Consider the following 13674-nt stretch of genomic DNA (forward strand, 5'->3'; position numbering starts at 1 on the left):
AACCAGATCAAGCAATGTAGAAACTATTGAAATTGTTCACAAACCCAGCGTCCTCTGTGGAACAAAAAAACTCTGCAATGCTCCCAACAGCATACCACGTACCTAACCTGAGCACACTCCCATCCCCAATCTGTCCCAATATTCAATAACTCCGTGATTTCTCTTCCTCAGTCAGTTTCTTTCTCTCCCTCTCTATTCCCCCCCGCCACCATCTCTTGCCCTCCTCATCACTTGCTGTACCCTCTGTCCCCTTCACTCTCTGACATTTCCTTCACTATCTGTCCCTTTTACTTTCAACCCCACCTCCCCCTCTCCATTTCAAGAATAAGCCTTTATTGTAAGGAAGGTACACAACACTCCAAGCCCTGTCTCAATGCAATGTTTCAGGTATTAACAGTCATAAACATAAATCCTGAAGAACAGCTTTACATTAGTCCCCACAACGTGAATGTTGAATTTATCCTCACATAGAAATGTAATCAGGCCAATTAAAGAGCAGTCATAATGAGTTAAAAAAGAACAAAAGGTAGATGGATAACAAATTGCTCATAAGAGATAGAAAGATTTAGAAGCAGAGTGAGGAGGAGAGCATGATGCAAAAATCCTCATTGCATATGAAAAACCAAAAGTTACATCAATTTGAATACCAAACTAAATAATAACAGCACAAAATAAAACTCTTTAATTCTACAAACTTTATACCAGATAAAACATAAACCAGCTCCAAATCTGCACTGTATTTTAAATAATTATTCACTTAATTTTCAGAACCCAAAATATCTTCTGTTATTGTTTTTGGTTTGACATTCAAGGTCAAATAACTATTCTGGAAAGGAAAACTGATATATATTGAGATGTATAACTGAGATGTATTTCAGATTCTTTTGAGCGAGGGTCTAAATGAATTAACTTCTTTGCCAGATTTCAGGAATAGTTAAGGTACAAGTTCAAGTTTAATTATCAGTCAACCATACATAAATATCCATGAATACAGCCAAACAAAATAGCACTACTCCGAAGCCAAGGTGTAAAACACAGTACCAACAGTCACACATAGCACAAGGCACATACACTGTCAGATAACAAGCATATTTAAAGTATCAGTAAAATTCAGTCACACAAAAGCAATTTAGTATATGATTGAATTGAGGAACATGGAGCTAAGAGAAGATCAGGACAGGGGAAGCACTTGGGAGTCTGACTGCACAGCTAATTTTGCGGATCAGTTGCCGTATTACAGAGTAGGCTTCATGTATGGATATTAGCATGAAGTAAGAAAAGAAAGGCATTTATTAAAGTTGATTTATCAAAATATGAATTTCTTTTTTATCCCAGTGTAACAATAATTTGTACAATTAGTATGTACTTCATGCCATAAATTTTCTGTGCCAGATCTGGTGAGCTCTTCATGTTGTACAGTTCCCATAGTAGGAGCTTACTGAAGAGGAGCATCTGCAAAAGTCAGGGTAATCTCCTGTGTTCTGGGAGGCTCTTCCAACAGTGTAAGTGGGTAAGCAAAATGGTGGGAGGCAGAACAATCCAGGTCACCCTATTCTTTTTTCAGCATTGTACATCACAATTCACCAATATGTTGGAGGTAGGGAGAGAATGATTTGGCATTCTCATTTAATAGACAAATATATTGAAGACATGTCTGCGATGAATATACATTATGCTATATGCAATAATTTGAAGATTTTTTGCAATTGTTGGTGAATTTATTTCACTGGTCATTGATGTTTCCAACAGACAGATTTGGGCTTGGACCTTTAAACTTAATAGTATATGTCTGCCATTGTAGTGAAGATCTGTCAGAGAGTTTCATTGTCAGAGATATTGTTCTGTACAGGAGGTGATAAGCCAAGTTCCAGTCTTCCATATCAGGTAGATAAAGGCTCCTATCGCAGCATTCAACTAAATAAAAAGGGATTTCTTCCATTGTCCTGACAAGAGTGTAATTTAAATTAGTACCATATTGCAACAATGTCACAACATTGATTTCATTTCATTGACTACAAAGTTGGAAAAGAGCATTAATAAAAGTAAGATTTAAAAAATTATTGTGGGTATAATTTGTGAAGTAGGATTTTTCAGTGTTACGCTGCCTTGAGGTGTTTTATGCAGTAGTACATGTTTGGAGATGTGCTGTGCACATGATTATTCAACTATTGAAAATGATTAGCAAATCACTATTACCTATATGTTCTAGAGTTATGAAATGTCCAAAGTGTCTTTTTATTTGTCTGTGTATTTGCCTTTCATATGGAATTTTGTTCCCATCTTTGTTCAGAACTCATAATTGTACTCTGGACCCCTATGAACTTTCTTCTCCTTGCATCTCATGTCTGTCTTTATTTTTTCTCTCTTACTTTTTCTGCTTCGTTGCAGATGACTGAGATTCTGAAAAAGGTAAAGTAATTCTTGCCATGCAGACTTGTTTGATCATCTACTGTTAATATCTTCAATACTCCAGCAAAGAATCAAATACCTCAATTGATTATTATCAAATGTTGTCCAAACCTGTATTTTGTCCAAGGGTATTGAACAGTACATATGTTGAAAAAAGTATAAGAAATTAGTTTAATGATTTAAAAAATCTGCAGTGAAAGATTGATTTTTCTTTTATCATTCCTATATGACTGGTTCTTCTGACATTTTGCTAGTTCAGATGCGCATTCAACAGCTGACGTAAAAAAATAGCTCATGCTAACTGAAACATTCTGACTTTTCTGAAATTTTCAGTTTGAGACACAGGAGGATGAGAAACTTCTGGAAAGGGCAGACAAGTTCCAGAAGGAAGTCACAAAGAAGTTCCCAAATCGTCGATGTATTACAACTGTTACTGATCTCACTGGCAAGATGGTTTTTGTTACGAGGTTCATTAAACCATTATTTCCACCCCAGGAGCTGCTGGATGTGTTTCCTCATAATCCTGAGGCCACAATAGTGAGTCTTTTACATTTTATGCAGCACCTAATATTAAAGCAGATGAGAGTTGCCAGGCATCATTTAAAATATTCTTCATAGAAGTAGTTACCATATTTTGCCATATGAGTGAATGTGTCAAAGGAATGTCAAGTAGGTTTCAACAGAAACATCTCTACATTTTGTACCTAAGATGATTTAATGATGCTTTCTGTACCATATTGGGGTCTTTTTGCTATGTTGTGGGCGTATAGAAATTAAAATTAATATATAATTCAGTTATGATTATCACCTCTCAAGTCAGAGGAACTCTCAGCAAAAATGGAGGTGATTCGGCTCACATTTCTGTGCTGTCTTTTTGCTGGAACAAACTGTCCCCTTCACTCCATATTGTCCTGATTAAGTTTCCATCTGAAATGATTGTCCAAACTTCCTTTTTAAAGAAAAAGTTATTCTTTGTCCTCGACCCCTCCATTCAAAAGATTTCCATAACGTTCCAGCCATATTTTCTCTTAATGGTTCCAGTTGATGATTGCTGTTCATTGATTCTCTATGCTAGTAGAGTGATATTTTTTTACTAGCGATATTGACAATTTTCAAGCCATCAATGTTCCTCTTGAATTTTATGCTTTATCTCTCTGATCTGATGAAGAAATATCAGTGTTTCAAGTCCGTCATGATAAGTATTAGTACTCATTTCTGGGTTCAGGGGTGACAATGTCAGAGGAGAGGAGAAATGGGGATCTTTCAGTTTAATGCAGGAATTTGAATGAGCAATGATCACTCTGTTATCGGCTGTGGTGTTTGTCCAACAACATTTATAGCATTTATAAATGTGGCAAAAATTTTACTAGAGTTTGTTTCCTTCTCTTTCTTTTCTTGCCCACTATTTAATAAATCCTTTATTTACCACTAAATAGGATTCTCTTAATAACAGTAAGAAAATTCTAAGACCGCACTTGACATTACTGAGAAAAGCTGCTTAATTATAAAATGTCGGCATTTGGATTATTGTGAGGCAGCTTGACATGGCTTCAACAATTAACTTTAAATTATATTAGCACTTTGCACTGAGTCCTTCTTTTGTTATATCCTTCAGTAATGCACATTTTAATGTTAATTTCTAATTGAAGCTCAAGCGTCAAGTTCATGAGGCATGACCTGCCCCTCTCAAAGCTATGTTGACTATCCCTAATTGGACAATACTTAAGAGGCTATTAGGTGGGCACCTGGATGTGCAAGGAACGGAGGGCTATGAACTATGAGCAGGCAGACGGGATTTGGTTTAATTTGGCATCGTGGGCCTGTGCCTCAGCTGTACGGTTCATTTCCAAAGTGTTGAGAAGTGGGATCAGTGCAGATGATCAACGTGAGGGGTTTGTTTCTGTGCTGTATTGTTCTACATTCAATGATCATACAGTGCATTCCTGTTAACTGGGATACATCGGGACCAGTACACTTTGGCCCAATTAAGTGACTGCTCCAGTTAGCCCAAGTTTCAATGAAATAGTTAGAAAGGTATAAGAAAGACAAACTACTGTTTAACTGAGTAACAAATTATGTGTCTACAGGAAATATAGAACAAATTAGAACACTACCAGTGTAACTACAGTACGAGAAATCTGTGTGTTAGTTTCCTAACAGTTATCGACCGAGAAGTTCAATCCAGTGTTCGCTGCTGTGTTCTTTTGACTGACTGTAAATGAACAAAATCAGTGCATCCACCTAGTTCAGAAAATGGACTGCCTTCATACAATACTTTCAAAGGTTGCATTCATTTTCATTGTAATATTCAAGGTGATTACCAATACCTTACAATTCTTTGTAGTTCCCAACTTGTTTCATTTTCACTCCGACCATTTCCTGGAACCTCCAGGCAGGAATGCTTGAAACTGCAGTGAGCAAACCAGCTCTGAATTGTTTTACAGCTTATTTCTCGCCAACTATCAGTGAGAAAAATCACTGTTTTTTAAACACAAACACACGCAATTGACACCAGTTAAAAACAGTTTGCTGTAAGCATGGCATAGTATCTAATGGGCACACGTAATTGATATTAGTTAGAAACAGTCCAGCAACAATCTCCTATTCCAATTACATGCCAGAGAGTCCCAGATAAGCAGCTGTCCTGATTTAACCAATGGTTCAATAAACTGGAATCTACTGTATTTTCATTATCTCATAACACAAATGGTTCACATTCTGATCTGTGTCAGGAAATTAACGCTACTTGATCTTATCTGCCCACGTGTTTTAGGAGCTGGTGGCTCGTTATGTTTCTCTGGTCCCCTTCCTACCGGACAGTATATCCTTTGCTGGTGTCTGTGACCTCTGGTGCACTTCAGATGTAAGCAGTTTTATATCTTCATTGTTCTGCTTATCGATTTTTGTGTTCTTGATTTACCATTGTATATATTTATAAAGAGTAGTGTTGTTGGAGAAAATAAACAAACTGTGGGTTCCATTGGGTATAAATTCCAACTAGTGACAGACTGTATTGCACATCCCCATTTTAACACACTTAGTTGTCTCCGAAATGATTCTGGCATGTTTCTGTTGCCGTTCTGTATAAGTACAATTGTGACATTATTGCATTGAATGTTAATATAAAAAATAAAGGCCCTTGCGAGATGTGGTGTAAGGTTAAGCTGTGTAGGATGGACTGTGACATGTAATTTTGCATAAAGTAGAATCCTCAGTGAAAAGCCTCAGCTGCTAGAAAAAGACATTTTCCATTCCTCAGCATCAAAATTTTGATGGAGACAAATTTCAGAAAATAGGTCTACAGCCCACGCACTGAACTTTTCAAAGATTGACGTATCAAACACCCATGGGCAAAGTTTATAGATTTGTTCTTGTGCGTGGGAAGCATGTTGGTTTATAGAAGTACTGCTCAAGACTTGGTGAAGTGCAGTGCACATGATATTACGCAACAAATTCTGTTTTTTTCCATTTTTTCCTGTTATTTTGAAGTATTAGCCAATCGTCAGAAAATCATGTGTATTTACTCAGCACCTATCGCAGCGGTTGGCCTTAAAGGTATTGATTGCTGTTTAATAGGCTGAATTCTGGCCCATTGTAGATCTTGTCTTTTTTTTAAGGCTTGAGTTTTGTATTTAAATACAATCCAATTGCAATATAGAATACCAGTTCTAGTGACACAGGTTAGTCAACACTGTGCAGCTGTACAGTCAGTTGTGATGCATTTTGTAATCATAGTGATTAAATAGTCTCTTTCAAACTCTAACATTTATCTTTTTTCAATTAAAACAGCAATTCCTGAGCTTGCTTGCTGGTGATGAGGAGGAACATGCAGTTCTTCTCTGTAACTATTTCCTTGCACTGGGAAAGAAAGCTTGGCTGTTGATAGGGACAGCCATTCCAGAGGTAAAATGCAGCTTATTCCTCTTCACCATGTTTTGTAGATTTTCCACAGAGAAATGAGTCCTTCAATCAGAGTATTTAATAATTGCCTAAAGTAATGATTGCTATAGTTTACATTGTAATATCAAATTAATTAAATCATGAACAGAGGCTTATGTTGGTTAAATAGATTAATTATTTTGAATGTTGATGGAGAGGACTGGTTTCAATGGTGGGGGATATGGTTTGATGTGTGACAAAGCTAATCTTTAGAGACTGGCCTTTAATATCCATCAGGAACACCTAGTCCAAGGGTTCCCAACCTTTTTTATGGCATGGACCATTAAGCAAGAGGTCCGTGGACCACAGATGGGAACACCTGTCTTGGTCTCACAACTAGAACCCCTGAAGATTATTTGAAATGAAAATTTCAAATAAGAAATTGGCATTTTTTTTTTATTTTTGTAAGACTGCTAAAACTCTATGATGTATACATTGAACAAGATACAAATCAATAATGATTATTGTGACTGTTAACTGACTGAAGCTGAAAAATATAAAGTTTTGTTCACTGGCATTGTCTTGTTGCCCCTCTCAGTAGAGGCTCACCAAACTCAAAGAGCATCAAATTTTTTAACTCCTAACAAAAATACTATTATCTAGTGATTCAGTACAAATTCAATAACTACAACGACATTTGATATTTTGAGTCTGATAAAATGTTCCATTGAATTAAAGATTTACAGTTCGAGCACACTGTAACTGAGAACACACCCCTCAGTGTTCAGACATCTCTTTTGTGATAAAGTAATCCACAAGGATAGTGTAAAAATTCCTGTGGGCAGAGAGTCCAGATGCCCAAACTTAGGATTGGGTACACTAATAACCCAATTATTAACGGATGGAACAAATATGCAAATGACAGTGCTTAATGAGCAAAATTACAACATGTCGATAAAGTGTCTGAAGCCTAGTGTGGAGTATGCCAATTGTCACAGTCCCATTGATTTATGTTTGGATGATTCATTCATATCAACTTGCAACCCTTACCTCCAGCTGTTGACCTACAGAGCTCTGTAGACTGTAATATTTCATCATTAAGCTGTCGATAATTTCATACTTACTACTGTTTGTATATTATTTATTGAGAGACCTTTCTGGCCCTTTGAGCCCCACCTCCCAGCAATCATCGAATAGTTTACAATGGCCGGTTACCCTACCAACCAGTATGTCTCTGGACCATGGTAGGAAGCCAGAGCACCCAGAGGAAAGCCTCTCGTACAGTGATTTGATCCTGGGTCACCTGTACTGTAAAGCATTGTGCTAACCACTACACTACTGTGCTGCCCATTAGAACCTGTTTTGCTGAAGATGGGAGCTCGTTTGAAATAATACTTTTTATATCCACATATTTCCATAAATCCTGAACCCCTAACAGTGACCAAACTCAAAGGGGACCAACATGAAAGAACTGCATAGTCTGCACAATTTATTTGCCTATACTTGTATTTTGTCATTTGGTTAAATTTGTTCTTACTTGTGGTATCAAGCGGAAACACATAATCCAGGAAAGTCCTTTTGATTCCCAGCTCAAATTGTCGGCTGATCTCTGCTGAAGAAGCAGAACATTTCCTAAAGGTGACTCCTATGAGAATTTATGCCTATTCCTTCACTCCTCCCTGTCCAAAATCATTCTTCCTATGTCAGCATTTGTGTAAGATAAATAGGTTGAATCTCAGTGTTAAAATACTCACTGACAGTTCCAGTATCAGATTTTATATCACTGGCATATGTCATGAAATTTGTTGTTTTGTGGCAGCAGTACATTGTAATACTTTATATGTTTTTGTAATTTATAGTATTTTATTAAGAAGTGAAATTAAATACTTAGTACAAAAAGAGATGAAAACAATAGTGAGGTAGTGTTCATTGTCCATTCAGAAATCTGATGGTGGAGAGGAAGAAGCTGCTCCTAAAAAGTTGAGTGTGTGTCTTCAGGCTCCTGTATCTCCTCCTTGAAGGTAGCAATGAAAAGAGAGCATGTCCTGGGTGATGGAGGTCCTTAATAATGGATGATACCTTTTTGAAGCATCACCTTTTGAAGGTATCCTCGATGCTGGTTAGGCTAGAGCTCATGATGGAGCTGGCTAAGTTTATAACTTTCTGCAGGTATTTTTTGTTCCTGTCTAATGGCCCCTCCATACCAGGTGGTGATGCAACCTGTTAGAATGCTCTCCATGGTACTTGCAAGTGTTTTTGGTGACTTACCAAGTCTCCTCATGAAATATAGGCACTGTCATGCCTTCTTCGTAATCGCATCAGTATGTTGGGTCCAGGTTAGACCTTCAAGGATGTTGACACCCTGGAACTTGAAACTGCTCACCCTTTCCACAGGTAATCCCTTGATTAGGACTGGTATGTATTCCCATGACTTCCTCTTTCTGAAGTCTGCAAACAATTCCTTTCTGACTGATGCTGAGGAGTTGATTGTGAACATGACCAACATCTCAAAGTACTTCATCACAGTAGTTGTGAGTGCCACTAGGCAATAGTCATTGAGATGGCTTGCCCTGATCTTTTTCAACACTGGTATGATTGTTGCCCTTTTGAAATGGTTCAGAACCTCCAACCGCAGTAGTGAGATGTCCTTGAACATGTCCACATAGGTTGGCATAGGTTTTCAAAGCCCTATCAGTTCCAGCATCAGCCTGCCACTTTGCAAGGGTTTACCCTCCTGAAACATGTTCTGATGTCAGCCTCCGAGACAGAGATCACAGGGTCAGCGTATACTGCAGGTAGTTCCACAGATGTAATTTTATTCTTTCTTTCAAAGCAGGCATAAAAGCTGTAAAGCTCATGGCCATTTTTGATGTTAGGTTTTGCTTTGTAGGAAGTAATGGCCTGCAATTCCTGCCAGAGCTGATGTGCATTCAATTCCATCACTAACCTCAACTGGAATTTTTTTTTTGCTCTTCAAATAGTCTTCTGTATGTCATACATGGACTTCTAGCATAGTTCTAGATCACTAGTCTTGAATGCCACAGATCTCACTCGCAGGAGACTACGAATCTCCTGGTTGATCCACGGAATTTGGTTTGGGTATGTCCAGTATGTTCTCAAAGGCACAGCTACACAGGTCTTGATGATGTCAGTGACAACTGTGCCGTGTTCATTCAGATTCAAAGAATATCGTTCAGTCCACTGACTCATGGTTGTCCTATAGGTGCTGCTCCTCCCTTGACCATACCTTCTTGGTCCTCACCAATGGTGCTGCAGTCTTTGGTCTCCGCCTTGCCTATATGCTGGGTGTAGAAATACGGCCAGGTGATTGGACTTTCCAAAGTGTGGATGTGGAATGGCATGGTTCACATACCATCTCGATGGTAGTATAACTCCTGGATCCACACGTGATATATTGGTGGTAGATGTTCAGAGACTTCTTCAAGCTGGCCTGGTTGAAATGCCCCACAATGATAGGGAAGGGATTCGGGTGCGTTGTTTCGTGCCTGCTGATTACAGTGATCAGCTCCTCCAGTGCCTGCCTGATGTGGAATATAGACCACTACCAGGATGATGGCAGAAAACTCACTGAGAACATAAAAAGGACAATACATCTTCCACACATTTAACAAATGGTGGGATGGCGGGCAAATTAGTTGGAGAGATCATAAAAAAGGAACAAGTGACAATCTAATTCAAACACATGCAATTCATACAGCACTTTGACAGAGTAGAAAGGAGATTTAATTACTTTTCCTCACATAAAATCAAAATAAGGGATCAGGTGAGGAAATTCAAACAGATGGTAGAGAATCTTTGAAATTATCTCCCCAAGAAAAAAGAGTTGTGATGGCCAGGTCACCGACTATAGTCAAGAGCTATATCAATAAATTTTGAAATGTTAATGGAATATGAGTTGTGTGCAAAAAAACATATCTGAGATATGCTATTATTTCCTGCACACAACTCATCCTTGATATTGATTGGCAGAGCAGACAAGGGCAGTGGGGAAGATAAATCGTTTCCTATTGTCTTCTTTATTTAAGCACTCCCTAATTGCGAACTCATGATCAATTATTTTCTCACTTAATTCTCTTTTGCTAAGAAATACTGCTCAAATTTATTTTCAGGGTCCAACGGCGTATGTTCTGACCTTTGACCAGAACCAATATGTAATCTGGAACTCTACTACTGGACATTACTACGGACAATTTGATGCATTCTGTCCTTTACAGAGTGTCACCTGCTTGATTAGTGCCGACAATGTAAGTTTCACTGTAGCTCATTGCTGAAAATGAGAGTGAAATCGTTACTCATATCCAAATCCAAAATACTTGACTAGGTTAGATTGGTCTTTATTTATTTAGCTCACTGATCAAATTTGTTTACTTTAAATTTTGTTTCTCAATTAAACTGCAGCTTTTTAAAAACACTGTTGATTGCCATCAACTACGTGGAGTCATGGGGCACTTATGCACAGAAAACCACTAGTACATGTAGTCCACACCGACCTGTTTTCCTGCCTAGTCCCTTCTACCTGCACCCAGCCCATAGCTCTTGATACCCCGCTGTCCGGGTACCTATTCAAACTTCTCTTAAAAGCTGCAGTTGAATCCACGTCAACCTCTTCTGCTGACTCTTTGTTCCACATTTACATCACCCTCTAGTTCTGGTCTCCCCCCAACTTCAGGGGGAAAAGCTTGCATGGATTTACCCTGTCTATGTCCCTCATAATTTTGTTTACCAGCCTAAGATCTCCCATCATATTCAACCTTTCCCTATCGGTCTGGTCCTCAAATCATGCAACATCCTTACAAATTTTTGCTGCACTCTTTCGAGTGTATTGATATCTTTCCTGTAGGTCAGTGACCAGAACTGCATGCAATACTCCAAATTCAGCCTCATTGACGTATTATACACCTTCAGCATAGCATTCCAACTCTTGTATTTAATACTTTGTTTTATAAAGGCTAATGTGCCAGAAGCTTTCTTTATGGCCCTATCTACTGTATTTGTGATGCCACTTTCAAGGAATTATGGATTTGTGTTCCCAGATCCCTCTGTTCTATCTCACTCTTCATTGCCCTACCACTCACTGTGTAAGTCTTACCCTGATTTCTCCCCACAATGTGCAACACCTCACAATTGTCTGCATTAATTCCACCTGGTATTTTTCAGCCCATGTTTCCAGCTGGTCCAGATTGTGTTGCAAGTTTTGATAGCCTTCCTTGCTGTTCACTGTGCCTCTAATCTTTGTGTTATCTGCTAATTTGCCGATTCAATCTACCGCATTATCATCTAAAATCATTACTGTAGATGATAAATAACAACAGATCCAACACCAATCTCTGCGGCACACCACCACGCACAGGCCTCCAGTTAGAAAAACAACCATCTATGCTACTCTATCTTTTCCCACTGAGTCAATGCTAAATCCAATTTATTGCTTCATTCTGGATGCCAACCTTCTGGACCAGCTTCCCACAGAAGACTTTTCGAAGGTCTTGCTAATTTCCATGAAGACAACATACACAATTTTCCTCATTTCTTTTGGCTCCATAAATAGATGACCACTCTGATGTTTGGTCATTAAGAGGATTACTTTTATTCTTTGCCATCCTTTTGCCCTTAATGTATCCTCCTCCTTAACCAGGGCCTCAATTATCCCTCGAAAACCAACATTCCTAAACCTGCTAGCCTTGCCTTTTATTCCAACAGGAACATAGAGATTCTGTACTCTCTGTTTCACTGTTGAAGCCCTCTCACTTACCAAGCATCCCTTTGCTGGAAGACAACCTGCCAGGTCTATTCTGATGCCATCAAAATTGGCCTTTCTCCAGTTTGCAATCTTATGCCAGAGCACGAGGCCCATCCTTTTCCATAATAATCTTGAAACTAATGGAATTATGATCACTACGTTCAACGAGTTCCCCAATACACTCTCTGTCACCTGCCCTGTCTCATCCCTTAAGAGGAGATAGAGTATCACAACCACTCTAGGTGGGACCTTTACAGATCGATTAAGGAAACTTTCCTGAACATATTTGACAAATTCTATCCCATCCAGTCCTTCTACAGCATGGAAGTCCTAGTCAGTGTCCGGAAAGCTAAAATCACCTACTGTCACAATCTTCTTTTGCTTGCAACTGTCTGCTCGCTCCCTATAAATTTGCTCCTCTAAATTTCACTATCTTTTGGGAGGTTGAATATATACACCTGTTAACATGGTCATCCCTTTCATATTGCTCAGTTCCACCCATATTACTTCAATAGACAGGCCCTGCAGTATGTCCTCTCTGAGCACTGCTCTGACAACTTGCCTGATAAATAATGCCAAAGCACCACCCCCCCCCCCCCATCATGTCTAAGACAACAAAACCCCAGAATATTCAGCTGCCAGTCCTGCCTCTCCCACAACCATGACTCACTAACGGCTAAAACATCATAGATCCTCATGCTTGTCCATTCTCTAAGTTCTGTCTTACTTGGAATACTCCTGGCATTGAAATTTCTCAGCTCAGGACATTAGTTCCAACATGCTCAGCCTTTCAGTTTCAGTCTTTGTGTGTAGTAAATATCTGATTTCCCCACAGCCATTCCACTTACTGACCTGCCTCTCTGGTTTTCACCCCACATCAACTCTAAACCCGTGGAAAAACGCTAGCAATATTGGTCCCTCTTCGGATCAGGTACAAGCCATCCCATTTGCACAGGTCCCACCTTCCCTCGAACACAGCCCAATGATTAAAAAATGAAGCCTTCCCTTCTGCACCTTCTTCTTAGCCACATGTTAAACAGTATTTACTCTTCCTGTTTCTAGCCTCAGTGCAATGTGACAGTGGTAGCAATCCTGAGATCACCACCCTTGAGGTCCTGTACTTTCACTCACTGAACTCACTTTGCATAAACTCATCAACTCTCCTGCCTATGTTATTGTGGACTATATGTGGACCACAACCTTTGATTGCTCACCAACCTCCCACCCTTAACAATACTGTGGACTTGATCTGAGACCTTTCTGACCCTGGCAGCTGGGTGGCAACATTACCATCTGGGAGTCTCATTCTCATCCACAGAATCTCCAGTCAGTCCCCCTATCCACTGATTTCCCTGTTACTGCTGCTCATCCTTCCCTTCTGAGCTACAGCTTCAGACCCAATGCTGGAGAACTGACTGCTGTGGCTTTCCTTTGCCAGGTTGCCAACCCCAACGGTATCTAACACAACTTGTGATAGAGGGGAACAGACTCAGGGGATGTCCTTCACTGACCGTTCTCCCTCTTCCGACAGTCACCCAGTTACCTACATCCTGCAGCTTGGGAGTGGCAAACCTCCCTGTAACTCTTGTCAATCAACCCCTCTGTCTCCCTAATGGTCATTAGGTCAT

The 13674-nt window shown here is 39.3% G+C and overlaps 1 protein-coding gene across 1 annotated transcript in view; it reads left to right on the forward strand.

Moving 5' to 3' along the window:
- Window positions 1-13674, forward strand: part of cc2d2a (coiled-coil and C2 domain containing 2A) — a 148993-nt gene that overhangs the window by 124569 nt on the left and 10750 nt on the right. Inside the window, 4 exon segments of the mRNA XM_059988913.1 lie at window positions 2743-2946; window positions 5183-5272; window positions 6199-6312; window positions 10419-10553. Coding sequence (XP_059844896.1) covers window positions 2743-2946; window positions 5183-5272; window positions 6199-6312; window positions 10419-10553 — 543 coding nt within the window.

The sequence above is a fragment of the Hypanus sabinus genome, chromosome 14, assembly GCF_030144855.1.
Source record: "Hypanus sabinus isolate sHypSab1 chromosome 14, sHypSab1.hap1, whole genome shotgun sequence".
NCBI classification, from domain to species: Eukaryota; Metazoa; Chordata; class Chondrichthyes; order Myliobatiformes; family Dasyatidae; genus Hypanus; species Hypanus sabinus.